The following is a 15,601-nucleotide window of genomic DNA, read 5'->3' on the forward strand; positions in this document are numbered from 1 at the left end:
ACCCTATATCTTTTTATTTATTTCTACAGGTGTCCCAGTTTAAGGAGCAGCTGTCATCCGCCTCTCTTGTGTGTCTCGATGGCAACATCCCTGTCTCCACTATTGACTATGTTTGCTCCATGGTCAAAGAGCATGCAATGCATGGTAAGCAGCACAGAGAGTTGGCTTATGAATGATCACGAGAAGTCGTTTCAACTGATTATTTTAATTGACGTATTTAATTTGTGTCGCAGTTTGGTACGAGCCGACTGATTCTGACAAGGCCTGCAAGCCTTTCCTGTCCGACGCCTGGAAGTCTCTCTCTTACACGTCCCCTAACCTGGCAGAGCTATGCACCATGAACAGGACCCTGGGTCTGCCAACACCTGAAGGTAGACAATTAGTGTTATGGTAAAGGTTAAAGGACAAAATATGAGCCGCTCGTTAAAATAATTCTGAGTCGTTATTAAAAATAGAAAACAACGTTTATTTCATCTGTGGCCACAAATGAAAGATCCGTTTACAATCAGAGACAACAATGTTCACACACAAGCGTCTGACCATAAAATTACCCAGAGGTCTGGTCAGACCGTAGAAATATACGTAACATTAGAACAGATATGACTGAAAGTAACAAATGGCCCAGTTAGGGGAATCAACCTTGGCTAGGCGGTGATGTTCACTATGTTCCTAACTGGAATGTTAAACAACCTTAAAAGATTAGGTCAAAAGTCATCCTCTCTCTGGAGCCCGGAGTCCTTAAAGGAACAGTCGAATATGTATGATATTTCAACACAGATCTATAATGACATGATGATATTTTCCACGACATTAGTCCTCCATCACCAGACTGAGATATAATGACACCTGGATATAGAAAATTAGTCCTCCATCACCATCACCAGAGATATAATGGTTGAGTTTTCTAATAGAGATAATACACACAACCTTGTATTATTTGTTACATTCACCTCCTCCGAGGCAGATGCACATAATATTCCTGAGCAATACATTAGTTTTGTGTGTGTTGATGCGGATGTGGTCTTGTTTTTCGGTGCGACAGTGCTGCCAAGCTCTCTTGAGGATGCACTGAGCTGTGCTCTGGCTCTCTCACGCCCCCTGCTGGAGCATCTGCACTGTGTGGTGGTGACCCTGGGGGCCATGGGAGTGTTGGTGTGTGGAGAGCATGATGCTGGTTCAGTCAACCTGCAGCCAAGGAAACACAAGAGGGTAAGGATTACTTCAGATGATGATGATGATGATGATGATGAAGATGAGGATGATGGTGATATTGATGAGGATGGCATTCTGGAGGTCTTCCAATCTGGTTTTAGAGCACTGCACAGTACAGAGACTGCACTTTTAAGAGTTTTTAATGATATCCTTCTCGCCACTGACTCTGGTGACTCCCTTATTCTCGTACTTTTAGATCTCACTGCTGCCTTCGACACAGTGGATCACAATATTCTGCTCTCCCGTTTGGAGCACTGGGTTGGCATTAAAGGCCAAGCCCTGGAGTTTTTTAGATCATATTTGTCTGAGAGAAGTTTTTGTGTTAGCCTGGGCGACGCTGTATCCTCCACAGCACCTCTCCCCTGCGGGGTTCCCCAAGGCTCAATTCTCGGGCCAATTTTATTTGTGTTGTACCTGCTCCCCTTAGGGCCTATACTCCGAAAGCATGGCATCTCCTTTCACTGCTACGCAGATGACAGCCAGATTTACATGCCATTAAAAAGAAACACTATCAACCCGGTAAAACCACTATTAGCATGCCTTGATGATGTTAAGGCATGGCTGGCATCAAACTGTCTTTGTCTCAATGACAGTAAAACAGAGGTCATGGTGTTTGGTCCCAGCAATGGTCATGTGCCTCCTCCTGGTGATTTGGGCCCTCTTGGGCTTTTTGTGAAGCCAACAGTCACCAACCTAGGGGTGAAATTCGATTGTGACCTAAAGCTGGACAAGCAGATCAATACTGTGGTGGGAAGGAGCTTTTTCCAGCTTAGGAGGCTGTCCAAGGTCAAACCTTTTTTATCCCGTTCCGTTTTTGAAACGGTTATCCATGCTTTTATGACCTCTCGCCTTGATTATTGTAATGCCCTGTACGTGGGCGTCAGTCAGGCCTCCCTCTCTCGTTTGCAGTTGGTGCAAAACGCCGCTGCCCGTCTGCTGACGGGAACGCGAAAGAGGGAGCACATTTCCCCTGTGCTGGCTGCCCTCCACTGGCTTCCTGTGCGTTTTAGGATTGATTTTAAGGTTTTACTGTTTGTTTTTAAATGTTTGAACGGCTTGGCATCGGGTTACCTCTCAGACCTGCTGGAACCCTATGTTCCTCTAAGGTCCCTCAGGTCCTCTGACCAGCTCCTCTTGGCCGTTCCAAACTCCAGGCTGAAGCTTAGGGGGGACCGTGCTTTTGCAGTGGCAGCCCCAAAGCTCTGGAATGAGCTGCCACTGCATGTTAGGCAGGCCCCCACTCTGCAGGTGTTTAAATCACGCCTAAAAACACACTTATTTGCTCTGGCTTTTGTTTTTTAAACCGTTTTTTGAGAGATTGGCCTTTTTATGTGACACATTGTACTGTTTTATTATGTGTTTTTATTACATTTTTATGTTTTATGTTTTATCCTATGTTTGTGGACTTGTACAGCACTTTGGTCAACTTTGTTGTTTTAAATGTGCTATATAAATAAAGTGGATTGGATTGGATTGGATTGAGGATGATGATGGTGTTTCTGCTGGTGGTGGTGGTGGTAATGATGATAACTAGGAAAGATTACATTTTCTAAAGACATTTTTCTTTAAAAGCTAAAAGAAAATATCAGCAGCAGTAATAGTAGTAATGCCTGCTCCACTGGTATTAGTTGTATCAAAAGTAAAGTAGTCTAGTACTACAAAGTAGAAGTTGTGGTGTCAGTATTAGTACAAGTGGTTGTATTTATAGTAGTGGGAAGGTGAGGAGTAGTACTAACAGTAGTAGTGGTAGTAGTAGTAGTAGTAGTAGTAGTAGTAGTAGTAGTAGTAGTAGTAGTAGTGGTAGGAGTAATATTAGCAGCAGCAGTAGTAGTAGTAGTAGTAGTAGTAGTAGTAGTAGTAGTAGTAGTAGTAGTAGTAGTAGTAGTAGTAGTAGTAGTAGTAGTAGTAGTAGTAGTAGTTATTGTTGTAGTAGTAGTAGTAGTAGTAGTAGTAGTAGTAGTAGTAGTAGTAGTAGTAGTAGTAGTAGTAGTAGTAGTAGTAGTAGTAGTAGTAGTAGTAGTAGTAGTAATAATACACTTTATTTGTATAGCACCTTTCATACAAGAATTGCAGCTCAAAGTGCTTCACAACAGAATTTCTTTTATAAAATGAGCACATAAAGTGCAGACATAAAATTACAGTTTGTCACATTAATATCTAACATCCCAATAAGCCACCTTGTTTATGGTTTGATTCTATTGCAGTTTTAAAAATAGACAATAATAAAAAGAGTAAAATAAGTAAAATGATGCAACAGTGCAGTGCAATAAAATAGTTCTGGATTACTGTTTAAAGTCCAGTATACCAGTATAGTATCCACAGTTTAAAAACTGACAGTCTTCCCTGTCTGATACCCAATTTGACTATTCAAACCTCCCTCTCAGGGCAATCCTCTCTCAGGCCCTGTTTGATATCCACTAGAAAGGTTTAGTAATAGCAGTGTAGTAGTAGTAGTAGTAGTAGTAGTAGTAGTAGTAGTAGTAGTAGTAGTAGTAGTAGTAGTAGTAGTAGTAGTAGTAGTAGTAGTAGTAGTAGTAGTAGTAGTAGTAGTAGTAAGTAGTAGTAGTAGTAGTAGTAGTAGTAGTAGTAGTAGTAGTGGTAGTAGTAGTAGTAGTAGTAGTAGTAGTAGTAGTAGTAGTAGTAGTAGTAGTAGTAGTAGTAGTAGTAGTAGTAGTAGTAGTAGTAGTAGTAGTAGTAGTAGTAGTAGTAGTAGCAGCAGTAGCAGTAGTAGTAGTAGTAGTAGTAGTAGTAGTAGTAGTAGACTACTACTACTACTACTACTACTGCTACTGCTACTACTACTACTACTACTACTACTACTACTACTACTACTACTACTACTACTACTACTAGTAGTAGTAGTAGTAGTAGTAGTAGTAGTAGTAGTATAGTAGTAGTAGTAGTAGTAGTAGTAGTAGTAGTAGTAGTAGTAGTAGTAGTAGTAGTAGTAGTAGTAGTAGTAGTAGTAGTAGTAGTAGTAGTAGTAGCAGTAGCAGTAGTAGTAATACTAATGGTGTGGTGGTGGTGGAGTTATAGATAAAGTTACCAAAATATCCTCTAAACTCTAGGATTTTAACATTCCTCCATTCATTTCTATGGGGGGGGGGGTTCACATAAAAAGTTGCATACATTCTGTCCCTTAGAAAGATACAAGCATATGAACCATGAAAAGCTGGATGTTTTGATCTACAAATATGTCCAAGCAGTTTTAAAGCTGTATTATAGGAGTTCCAGAAAGTGTCTTGAAGGAATTAGAATAAGAACCATGGCGGATTACAACATGTTGCTTCTAACGATGATGATGATACGTACTGACTAGAGGGGTGCCTGTATTTGCAGAAGGAACGGCTGTGTGCCGTCCATTACTCAGCTCTGCCTGTGACCATGGAGGAAACGGTGAACGTGTCAGGAGCTGGAGACAGGTGCTAACATTCCTCTGCCCTGCTGTTAACTCCCTTTTTCTATTGTTTACAACTTCCTTTCCTACTTTACCTGTGCTTCACACACACACACACACACACGCACGCACGCACACACACACACACACACACACACACACACACACACACACACACACACACACACACACACACACACACACACACACACACACACACACACACACACACACACACACACACACACACACACACAGAATTAGATTAGATTAAATGTCATTGTCATTGTACAGCACAAGTACAATACACAGTGTATACATTATTAATGGTAGTAAAAAAGTCACAGAAGGAACACATTATCTTCCATGGACACCACATGCTCTTTTATGGACACCACAGTATAGTATGTCAGAGTTAACCATTTAACCACACATCTACTGCCTTTTATTTAGACTGTACACCCTGGACTACATCCATCTCATCATCTCACACACGTTCAAACATGAGGGACTCATCCTTCCTCTGCCCTCAGTCTCGCAGGTGGAATGATGGCTGGGATCCTCCAGTGTCGTGATACTACCAGCTGTGTTCGGATGGGGCTCCTGGCTGCACGGCTTTCCTTGGCTTCGCCGCACCCCATTGCCCCCATCCTTACCATGGATTCTGTGGACCCCGACAAGGTCCAGAATCAGTCCTGGTCTGAGCCTGGTTTCATGTGGATGGATTGATGATAGCTATATTTCTTGAAGAAATATATCAGAATTAGCTTCTTAAAACCATGGCATTTTTTTTAATATAATATATATATTCTAAATGGCCTGAATATGAGCTTCCAAGTTTGCAATTGGTTGTTAGTGAAATTAGTATGTGTGAGCAACTGAGGGAATTAATGACTTGGCCTCAGGGGCATAGACTGGGGGAATTGACCTGATCTAAAACCCTGCCCTCTTTTCTTGATGGAACTGACTACCCAGTGCCCCAAGCTCACTGGCCCTCAGAGGGTCTGGTCTGGACTAAGAAGTTTGTTTTAAAAGGTTGTTTTAAATGTTTAAAAATGTGGGTTTTTAATAAATAATTGTCCTCTTGTGACAAACAAGGCAATTTTTCAAGGTGTGGTAATAACAGAAAATTAGTGTTGCCCTTATTTCCAATATGAAATGAATTAATTTGTTAGATTGTGGACTGGAGGTATCATGCCACCTAAAGCCATTATAAACTAAAGTAATCACCATCAAAGTATGTTACACCTGTTTCGAAGTATTAACTGTGATTGCAACTGTATGAAGATAAACAATTTAATAAATACCTAAAATAACATAGTAAAGTCTTACTGTGTGTTTTGTGGTAGGCCTAGGAAAGGCATCTGTTTATGTTGAATGAATGAATGAATGAATGAATGAATGAATGAATGAATGAATGAATGAATGAATGAATGAATGAATGAATGAATGAATGAATGAATGAAAACTTTATTTAACAGATTGCAGAATAGGTACAATACACACAATTGTTAAGGGGATGCAGACCAGAGAAAAACGTTTGTCTTGTTTACATCAGGGTCCCCCATTTTCCATTCATAGTGATTGTTGTTACTTATTATGGGACATTTTCCAGATAGAAAAATGACTACCCTCTTTTTCTGCTCTTCCTTTCTTTCTTGGAACATTGAGGAAAAACGACAACTCCCATAAACCACCAACACATTATGCGCAGCCTCAGTTGTGTATTAAATACTTGACCCATTCCCTCCTCCCTATTTTAATGCTAGCTAAGATGGTGGTTTGAGCGTAAACTGTCTCCACAATACCAAGACAAGAAAGGGGCAAAACATCACTGTAGCCATTTTAATTATAGAGAAATAATAAACCTAAGATTATCTTAAGTGTCTATTTATAGAATTGTTGACATTTTTAGATACATTGGCTAGCAGTCCCCGCCCAATTTGCTGTGTGACTCTTGGAGTGGAATCCTTAACGCTAGCTAAATACGGACAGGGTAAGTAACGTTAGTCTGTTTGCTAGCTGGCTACTAGAGAGCTTTTAGGATGTAACGTTAATGGACAAATAAGAATGGACTACGGCAGTACAAACGCTGTATAAATTAACACCATTGTAGTATCGACCATTGTGTGTCGCTGCCCAGTTAGTGTGATGTAGTGAGCGGAATGTCACTGCTTGACTGTAAACTCAACCAGCTAGCATGCTAGCTAACAACATACTGGGCTATAGCGTTAGCTTGTGTTGTGTAGGCCGCGGCCAAACAGCGAATACATTGATGATAGCAGCGGTCCCAGTTATCTGCTAAAGCTAGCTGTCACATCGTAACGTACCAATTACACATTATTATCTGTTTTTGTGTGTGTTGGATGGTAGTTTGTTTTGGGTGCTGCTAGGCCGGCTATCTACCACCCAAAGCTAGCTGTAACATCTGTCATGAATGATGTGCGATCCAACACAGCAGCTAACGTTAGCCGCCGGGCTACAACCAGCTATTTGGACTCTATATACACGACTTTACCAGTCAGCTGACATCTGGCAGCAAACACCACCAAGACACCGGCGGAGGCGCGAAGCTCTCCTTTCTTGTCTGTGTTCGTTTTGATGCCGACAGCTGTTTCGGATATTGGAAGGTTCTACTTGTTTATTTATATTTTTCAACTAGCTAATTATGTTGGGCTGTTGCAACTGTCATGCAGTGACAGAGATGTCATAAAGAAACCCGCCTGTCGTTTGGCAGGTATCTGCCACTTAACTAGCCATTATGTTATGTCTTCTTGTGTGAATCAATACAGTTGGCCTTGTTGTTGTATGAGACTGCTTATCCTCGTGTAACCTCAAGGATGCCATTTCCTCTTTTTATTGTTAATGTGTCACTATTAGTCGTCACTCATAATGTCTGGTGTAAGTTTACATCCTCCATCTCTTCAATAGCTTTAATTACACAAGTTGAGTCGATGTGTGACCGTTCATGCACTCAAGATCTTTGCACTGGAGCTTTCACATTCCGGGCCAGTGTTGTGTGTGTGTGTGTGTTCTCAGCCCTGTGCTCTGTGACCAGCTTCAACGCCTACTCTTGCCGTGCCATAGGATGTCCCACAGCCCTGAGATCAAGGACGACCCCATGGAGTGCCCCCTGTGCATGGAGCCACTGGAGATTGATGATGTCAACTTCTTCCCCTGCACCTGTGGCTACCAAATCTGCCGCTTCTGCTGGCACCGCATCCGCACAGACGAGAACGGCCTCTGCCCTGCCTGCAGAAAGGTAAGGAGGTTGATCATTATACCAGAGAATTAGGGATGCACAGATGCCATTTTCTCACAGCTGTACGGCGTCCCTGCCACTGTTACAGGAATTGTTACTGCCGGGTCCGAAGGACAGAGTGCTCCCTAATGGACGACGCCACACAACGGTCTTGTTGTTGCTCAAACCCTTAACTTTCTGTCCATCATGAGCCCGGATCCTTCTCCATGTAGCCACGCTGCAGGACCATTTCACCATTAAAGAGATCGGACCCCTTTCTGTTTGTCAACGATGCAAAAGAAAATCATGTGGTTTCTGACACGTTGCATGGTTCTGCGTATCAGATGTTAGTATTGAGAGAATTATCCAATACAGATGCCCTATTTTAGCCTGGTGTTGGACTGATTATACAGCCCTACAGATACCTGGTTGCCCGAAACTTTCGACAACCACAGCTCAACATAAATTACACGTTTATGACATAAAAAATGGTGGCTCGCATCGAGGACTTATAAGTCTTAAGCATACATTGTTAAATATTGTCGTGCCATGTGATTGGATAGCCAGATGGAAAGCCAACCATGTCAGGGATTTTCACAAAACATATTGACTTTGGTTTTGGCACATTTTTAAGGTTTGAAAACATGGTGACAGAAGAAAGGCAGACCATCAAACTTTGGTTAACACTATGATTTATTTAAATTAATTATCAATGTATAATATGAACAGCAGATGTCACTGCCTTCTTTGGATCATTTTACCTTCCTGTTCCGGCTCTAAATCTAACCTGGTTTTTATAAACTAAAGTGTCAGGCTGGGGTCCATTAATGGCATCCCTTGCTTAGTCCAGTAGATGGCAGCATTCAGCCAAATTTAACAGAGGTGGCTGATGTTGAAGTTGATCACAGCCCATCTTTTTACTGTCAACATTCCTCTTGTCACAGCTCAGTATTTGGGATTATGTCACTTTAATCTGGATGACACTGGATAATCAAACCAAAATGGAGAATGTCAAACTGTTGCAATGGATGTATGAGAGAGGGGACTTATTAGGTGACTTACGAATGGCTGAGGGGTTTATGAGGTCAATTAATATGAGTCAATTGGTTCTATAAACAGATTAATTCGATCTAACCTTGTTTATGGTTCCCAGTAGTCAAAACTCTCCAAACGCAGATGTGTCAAAAGACACAAAAGATTATTTACACATAACGTTATTAGGAGTGACGCCTGCCTGGTAACGAAACAAATACACTGTCGCCAGCTATCTACTGCCTAGGAGGCTGTGCATCCACAGACTGACAGGCAACACGTTTTTATTAGGTAGATCTTTTAGCTTGAGCGGCTGCATATTACCCCCCCCCCCCCATCACCACCACCACCCATATTTCCCAAATCGGCTTGGACAATGCACAAAAACTCTTAGACGGTTGTGCTTGAGTCTTACAATGGCAGGGAAAACACTGCAAAGCATGCATTTCACCAAAGATGCTTTGGGGGGAGGGTGGGGCTGTCATGACAGCAGAAGGGGGGGGGGGGGGGGGGGGGGTTCACGGTGAGGAAGCGGAAGGTGATGACTATGAGCGTGTTTTTGTTCTGTGTGCCGCGTAGCCGTACCCGGAGGACCCCGCTGTGTACAAGCCATTGTCACAGGAGGAGATCCAGAGGATAAAGAACGAGAAGAAGCAGAAGCAGAACGAGAAGAAGCAGAAGGTGACGGAGAACCGCAAGCATCTGGCCAGTGTCCGGGTGGTGCAGAGAAACCTGGTGTTTGTGGTGGGGCTGTCGCAACGGCTCGCAGACCCAGAGGTGAATAGTCCATAAACCATCCCGCACGAAAGTGTGACGGTCGGTTGTTATTTAGTTTTGAACTTGGAGAGTTATTGTCACTGTCATTTGGTTGTTTTATGAATGTATGGGTGCAGTAGCTTTTGCAGCCTGTGTGGGGTGACTTGGCTTTTCTCATCCGCCAATTTTAACACGGATGGATGGTGTTGAAGTTGCCCATCTTTTTACTGTCAACATTCCTCTCACAGCTCAGCGTTTGGGATTATTTAATTCTAATTTGGATGACACTGGATAATCAAACCAAGTGGAAAATGTTGCATTGAGGCGAAATAAATCGCTTTCAATTAGGGGTGCGCCGATGTATCGGTCGGGTATCGGTATCGGCCGATAAGTTCCTTGTTGACTGCAATCGGCCGATAAGCTCGAATGTGCCGATGGCAGTAGCCGATAAATATCCATCAATTTGTGTAGCGTCAAGACAAAAAAAAGGCGACCTGCACAACGCCGTCCCCAGTCCCCCCCCCACACACACACAAAGTTACTACTTATGATTAACAAGGCATTCGTTTTGTGGCATTAACGTTATATAGTTAGTGTTACACGTTAAATAACATCAGCATATTATTTACCCGAACGTAGCAAGCGTTCATACTAGCTCAGTTCCTTCCGTTGCTCACAGAGCCCTGAGTTTGACCCATTCTGCAATCTGTTAATAACGTTTTCAATCAGACACATGTATAGAAAGGCTTTGTTTTATTATAACATTAGTTGCAGTAAAATTATTATGACTCATTTAAGTCATCCTGCGGAGCTAAAAGCTAAACGTCAGCCGCGCCGCCATTGTTGTTGTTGTAGAAAAGCTCTCGTCAAAATCAATGGCGGACAAAAGCCGAAGTAAAAAAATTATACGCGCTTGCAGATTGGTGGTAACAGCAGAGGCGGGTACAAGCGGTGTGTGACGTAATTGGCAGAATCGACTGTCAATCAAAATTTCATTGGTTGAGACAATAGTATCTAATAGTATCTAGCTGCAGCCCTGCAGAACATACTGGGAGAGAGATAGTGCTATTTCTTGATGTTTCCTTTTTTTAAGTAAGTAAAGAGGCCTATGTTCATATCGGTGAGCACAATTTGTAACAGAAATATACAGTAGTTTCATAAAAAAAATATTACAAAAAAAAATATTACAAAAATAAAATATTTAAAAAATATAAAAAGAAAATTGTTGTCACAAATATCGGTATCGGCCGATTGTGTTAGTTGAACAATCGGTATCGGTGGCAAATTTTCATATCAGTGCATCCCTACTTTCAATGGACTTGATTTACTTTTATAGATGCAGTGAAGATCAAAACCATTTAGCACTTTGATGGGGAATTATTTTAATGCATGTTAAAAAATGTATTGCTGATGCACTTTTTTTCAGCTTGAAATATAAAGCTGGTGTTGAGTGTTTTTTTTATTTTTATGAATGGGCGCAAAGTACATCCAAACTGTGTAAATAACTGTCGAGATCTCGCCCTGGTTTACTTTCCTGCACCGTCCTCACAGGTCCTAAAAAGGCCAGAATACTTTGGCAAGTTTGGGAAAATCCATAAAGTGGTCATCAACAACAGCACATCATATGCAGGTTCACAGGTAAGAAGTTGTGTCAAATCGGCTATTGGGCTCCCTCCTCAAGTATATGTGAAAATGCGGTGGCAAGGGCTAGAGGTCGCATGACCTCTAATAAACAATTATCTTGACTTCCACATGACTTGCTTGTTAATTTTCCATCTCTGATTCAATAGGGGCCTAGTGCCAGTGCTTATGTCACTTACATACGCTCCGAGGATGCCCTGAGAGCAATACAGTGTGTTAACAATGTGGTTGTTGACGGTAGAACACTCAAGGTGAGCATTAACTTGTAATAATAGACCTGTGTTTTTCATTTGTTTTATCATTAGCACCCATTTTGGTTGTTGCTATGGGCGTCTTTGTAATCTGTATACCAGCCTATGGGGGGAGCTTGTCTTTATTCAATTCCCTTTCATGTTCTGTTTTGTTTGTAATAGAAACACTATCAAAAGTAAAACCTTATCTTGAACAAACTGCTCTGGAAGAAAGTAGGCGTCAACTTAGAACATTAATGGAACCTTTTTCTACTTGACATCTATCCTTTATTTTTGATTACAGGCTTCTTTAGGCACAACAAAATACTGCAGTTACTTCCTCAAAAGTATGCAGTGTCCAAAACCAGACTGTATGTATCTACATGAGTTGGGCGATGAGGCAGCTAGCTTTACTAAGGAGGAGATGCAGGTAATGTATTTGGCTCTTTTCTTGAAATCTGAAGACCCATTGGCTAGTTATGTCTTGACTTCAGAAACCTTAATCTACCTCAAAACATCTAGACAATTACAATTTAAATAGCTCCTGGAGTTGCCCTTATGCACGGCGGCGAGGTGGCACCGTTGCCCCGCAGCAAGGAGGTCCTGGAGGGTCGAACCCCTGGAAAGGCCTTTCTGTGTGGAGTTTGCATGTTCTGTGTTTCCCACAACGTAAATAGTGGGGACATGCATTCCTGGTACATGCATTGCTGGAGTTGGTTCCTTGGCGCTGGACTGTGGCCCACTGCTCCTAACTAGTTGGGATGGTTAAATTCAGATGACGAATTCTGGGTATATGTAAAAATGTGCTTGATAAATAGAAATATTCTATTCTAAAGTGAAAATGGTGCACGGTCAGAGCTGTACATGTGTTGCATTATTAATCACTATTCAAAATGACAAATTATGTTATTCCATTTTTATTTAGGCGGGGAAACACCAAGAGTATGAGCAGAAACTTCTCCAAGACCTCTATAAAATGAACCCGAGCTTTCTACAACCCCCAACATGTGGAACAGAGAAGTCAAAGAGTAAATCCAGCTCTACACAGAGGTAGGCTTTTTCATACGTTTCTGCTCACTACCTCAAAACGCTAACTTGTGTTCAGTGTAATCAGATGATGCTTGGTGTCTGTTGCGGTACAGAACCAACAACGGTAATGGTAAAGACGGTTGGCCGACACTGTCCGGACATGGCAAACTGACCAATGGGCTTTCAGAGGACCGCAAATCCCCACCGCTGCTAGACTGCTATCTAGACCAAGATGTTCTTACTTCAGACGGGCTGGATGCAGACCAGGGGCCTGGTCAGGGTGCCGCCCTGTCGCCTTTCTCCTCCAACTGTGACAGTAACAGGTAACGTTGACATGTCTAGGTCAACATTAGCCGCTCAGTTGTTTGCCTTCCTGAAGGGGAGGTCATCGTATCGACATGGTTTGATGCTTGTCTGTCTTTGTCTCCTTCTAGTCCCAGTGACAAACCTCCAGAATCAATTGGTATAGCGAACGGAGAGACTTTACAACAGGTAAATAAAGATGAAAAGACCTTCACTAACTCGTTAATGTGAATGTAAACAAAGGCTTGAATCGGGTCTTCAGTCGGACATTCTCACAATGTTTATTTAATCTCTTTCTCTCTGTCCAGATGCCCAGTAGTGACTCCCCCTTTCCTCTCTCTTTCTCCATCCAGATGCCCAGTAGTGACTCCCCCTCTCCTCTCTCTTTCTCCATCCAGATGCCCAGTAGTGACTCCCCCTCTCCTCTCTCTTTCTCCATCCAGATGCCCAGTAGTGACTCCCCCTCTCCTCCCCCGGGCCTAACCAAGCCCAGCCTGCTGGTGCCCATCAGCGTGGCGGACCTCATTGCCCGCTCGCCCTTCGAGGGCGCGGCGGCCGAGTCCCAGTCGCTCTTCTCGGACAACAGTAACTTCAGACACCCCAACCCTCTCCCCAGCGGCCTGACCCCCTTCCCCAGCTCCCCCCGCGGTGCCTCCGACTGGCCCATGACCCCCGAACCACAGAGCCTCTTCACGTCAGGTGGGTCCACGCTGGATCTGTTTTTGTTTTGTTAACCCACGTAGCTGAAAATGTCCCGGTTGTTTTGTGCAAACCATAACGAAGCATTTTCTTCTTTTTCATTCCTTTCATGTCATCCCAGACACAATACCAGTGTCGTCCTCCACAGACTGGCAGGCGGCCTTCGGCTTCGGCTCCTCCACTAAACAGCAGGACGACGACCTGGGTTTCGATCCCTTCGACGTCACCCGCAAGGCCCTGGCCGACCTGATCGAGAAGGAGCTGTCTGTGCAGGACCAGAGCCCCCTGTCCCCCGGATTGCTCTCCCACGGGCCCCACCACGGCCCGAGCTTGCTGCCCCCCAACCTTGGCGCCAACTCCCACCACTTCCCAACCGGCCCACCGCGCCTCTCCCAGCTCCACCACAGAGCCATCTACAGCTCCTTCAGCTTCCCCGGTAGTCAGAGCAACCAGGCCAGTCAGTTGCAGCAGCAACAGCAGCAGCAGCAACAGCCGGCCGCCAGACATCCCTGGATGGGCATCCCCACACGCAATAACCTCACACACTTGAACCACTCGGCCAGCGCTGCCTCACACAGTCATTTCCTGGACCTGAGTCTGCCCCCTCAGCACAGCACGGGGCTGGGAGGGATCCCCATCTCAGGTACCAGGCCCCCTGGGTCACTCTGTCTGCATCCTGTCATTTTCTGTTGCCACATGTGAAAACGGTTCCGAATGGAGTGTATGTATGGAGTTATGCTGATGCTTTCCCAGCGGAACACAAGTTACTTAACGTTACACAGGTATGTTATGCACGTTAATTAAGCTATGCAGAGCACAGCCCTTTAACTCAATGGACACCATACCCGAGTAAAGTCGGGTTAACTCGCCAACGCTTGAGCGCCAAACCCGAGAAAAGTCGGGTTTTCATCGTTATTTCTTTTATTCGACATTTCCATTCATTATCCATCCAGGGAGCCTGGTGTTATCATAGGGAATGAGTTGTCCGAAGCTGCGATCATTACAAAAGCATGTTTTATGATGGGGTTCGGTAAAATAGTTACCTTTTGTCAGCAGGTACTCTACTCTTGCTCGCTCCACTCTTGCTCCAAGTGTCTTGGATCAGAACAGGATCAATACATATAACGTTAGGTGGCCCTCATCCGTTGTCTTCATAATCTCCAATAGTTCGCTCGCCATTGCATTGCAGGCTACTATTGTGTGCTCGGGCCAGACTATACCACTGACGAGTTAATTTCTACATACTGTAGTTTGTGCACTATTACACGCTAAACATCGGCCCTTTCCAAAATAATCCAGAATATTTACATTTACATTTTGTCATTTAGCTGACACTTTTATCCAAAGCGACTTACAAGTTGTGTACAACAAGACAGCAGGAAGGGTACAACTCTTATCAGCTGAGTAACAATGTTCATCAAAGTGTTGAGTGCTATAGTGTAGGTTAGTATATTAAGACAAGGCATGAGAGTAAGGTTAGTTAGGGTTAGAGTTTTTTTTCCTTATTTTTTTTTTTCATTTCAGATAATGATTGAAGTGCGTCTTAGTCGACGGCGAAAGATTGGACGGGTTTCGGCTATCCTAACTGGTGGGAAGTAGGGCTGGGCGATGTGGCCAAAAATGATATCATGATAACGATATCATATCACTCGATATCACTCGATATCTATAATTATCGATATTGTTAAAAGTATTAAAAAAAAATTTAAACAGATGTATGTTTATCTTGCAGCAATTCTTTGTCGTTGCCACCATCTTTAGTGTTACAGCCCCTCACACTCTCAGGCTGCAGCTGGTTTGAAAGCTAAAGTAAACGGGCTTCTCTGCTGGCTGTGGCTCCAGGGGAGTTGAATAGTTCTGGCTCTGTTAGTTTCTTTTCTATCTTTTGGCGCTTTTTTGGTGGACAAACCACCGCACATGTGCACCGTGACTCGTGACTGGAGACTAGCTCTGCTAGCACACATAGCCTACTGTGTACAGACGGTTTCAAACTATTTTAAATTAGAAAGCAATCAAAAATAGACAATTCCGCGGGGTAAATTGTGAAAGTGTGGGTGATGC

The 15,601-nt window shown here is 43.3% G+C and overlaps 2 protein-coding genes across 2 annotated transcripts in view; both read left to right on the forward strand.

Annotated features, from left to right (window-relative positions):
- LOC311245441 (uncharacterized protein) overlaps window positions 1-5,338 on the forward strand; it is a gene marked incomplete at both ends in the record, with an annotated part of 64,800 nt that extends 59,462 nt beyond the window's left edge. Inside the window, 5 exons of the mRNA XM_084335283.1 lie at window positions 30-144; window positions 234-371; window positions 1,043-1,209; window positions 4,552-4,634; window positions 5,143-5,338. Coding sequence (XP_084191409.1) covers window positions 30-144; window positions 234-371; window positions 1,043-1,209; window positions 4,552-4,634; window positions 5,143-5,338 — 699 coding nt within the window. The remainder of the gene's footprint in view (window positions 1-29; window positions 145-233; window positions 372-1,042; window positions 1,210-4,551; window positions 4,635-5,142) is intronic.
- Window positions 5,339-6,391: 1,053 nt separating this feature from the next.
- The window catches only part of cnot4a (CCR4-NOT transcription complex, subunit 4a), a 41,300-nt gene continuing 32,090 nt past the window's right edge, over window positions 6,392-15,601 (forward strand). Inside the window, exons 1-11 of the mRNA XM_084335602.1 lie at window positions 6,392-6,605; window positions 7,697-7,871; window positions 9,462-9,659; window positions 11,190-11,276; window positions 11,429-11,530; window positions 11,814-11,939; window positions 12,435-12,559; window positions 12,652-12,861; window positions 12,973-13,030; window positions 13,285-13,540; window positions 13,662-14,183. Coding sequence (XP_084191728.1) covers window positions 7,698-7,871; window positions 9,462-9,659; window positions 11,190-11,276; window positions 11,429-11,530; window positions 11,814-11,939; window positions 12,435-12,559; window positions 12,652-12,861; window positions 12,973-13,030; window positions 13,285-13,540; window positions 13,662-14,183 — 1,858 coding nt within the window. The 5' untranslated portion in view covers window positions 6,392-6,605; window position 7,697. The remainder of the gene's footprint in view (window positions 6,606-7,696; window positions 7,872-9,461; window positions 9,660-11,189; window positions 11,277-11,428; window positions 11,531-11,813; window positions 11,940-12,434; window positions 12,560-12,651; window positions 12,862-12,972; window positions 13,031-13,284; window positions 13,541-13,661; window positions 14,184-15,601) is intronic.

This window comes from Notolepis coatsorum (genome assembly GCF_963971535.1).
Source record: "Notolepis coatsorum genome assembly, chromosome: 18".
NCBI classification, from domain to species: domain Eukaryota; kingdom Metazoa; phylum Chordata; class Actinopteri; order Aulopiformes; family Paralepididae; genus Notolepis; species Notolepis coatsorum.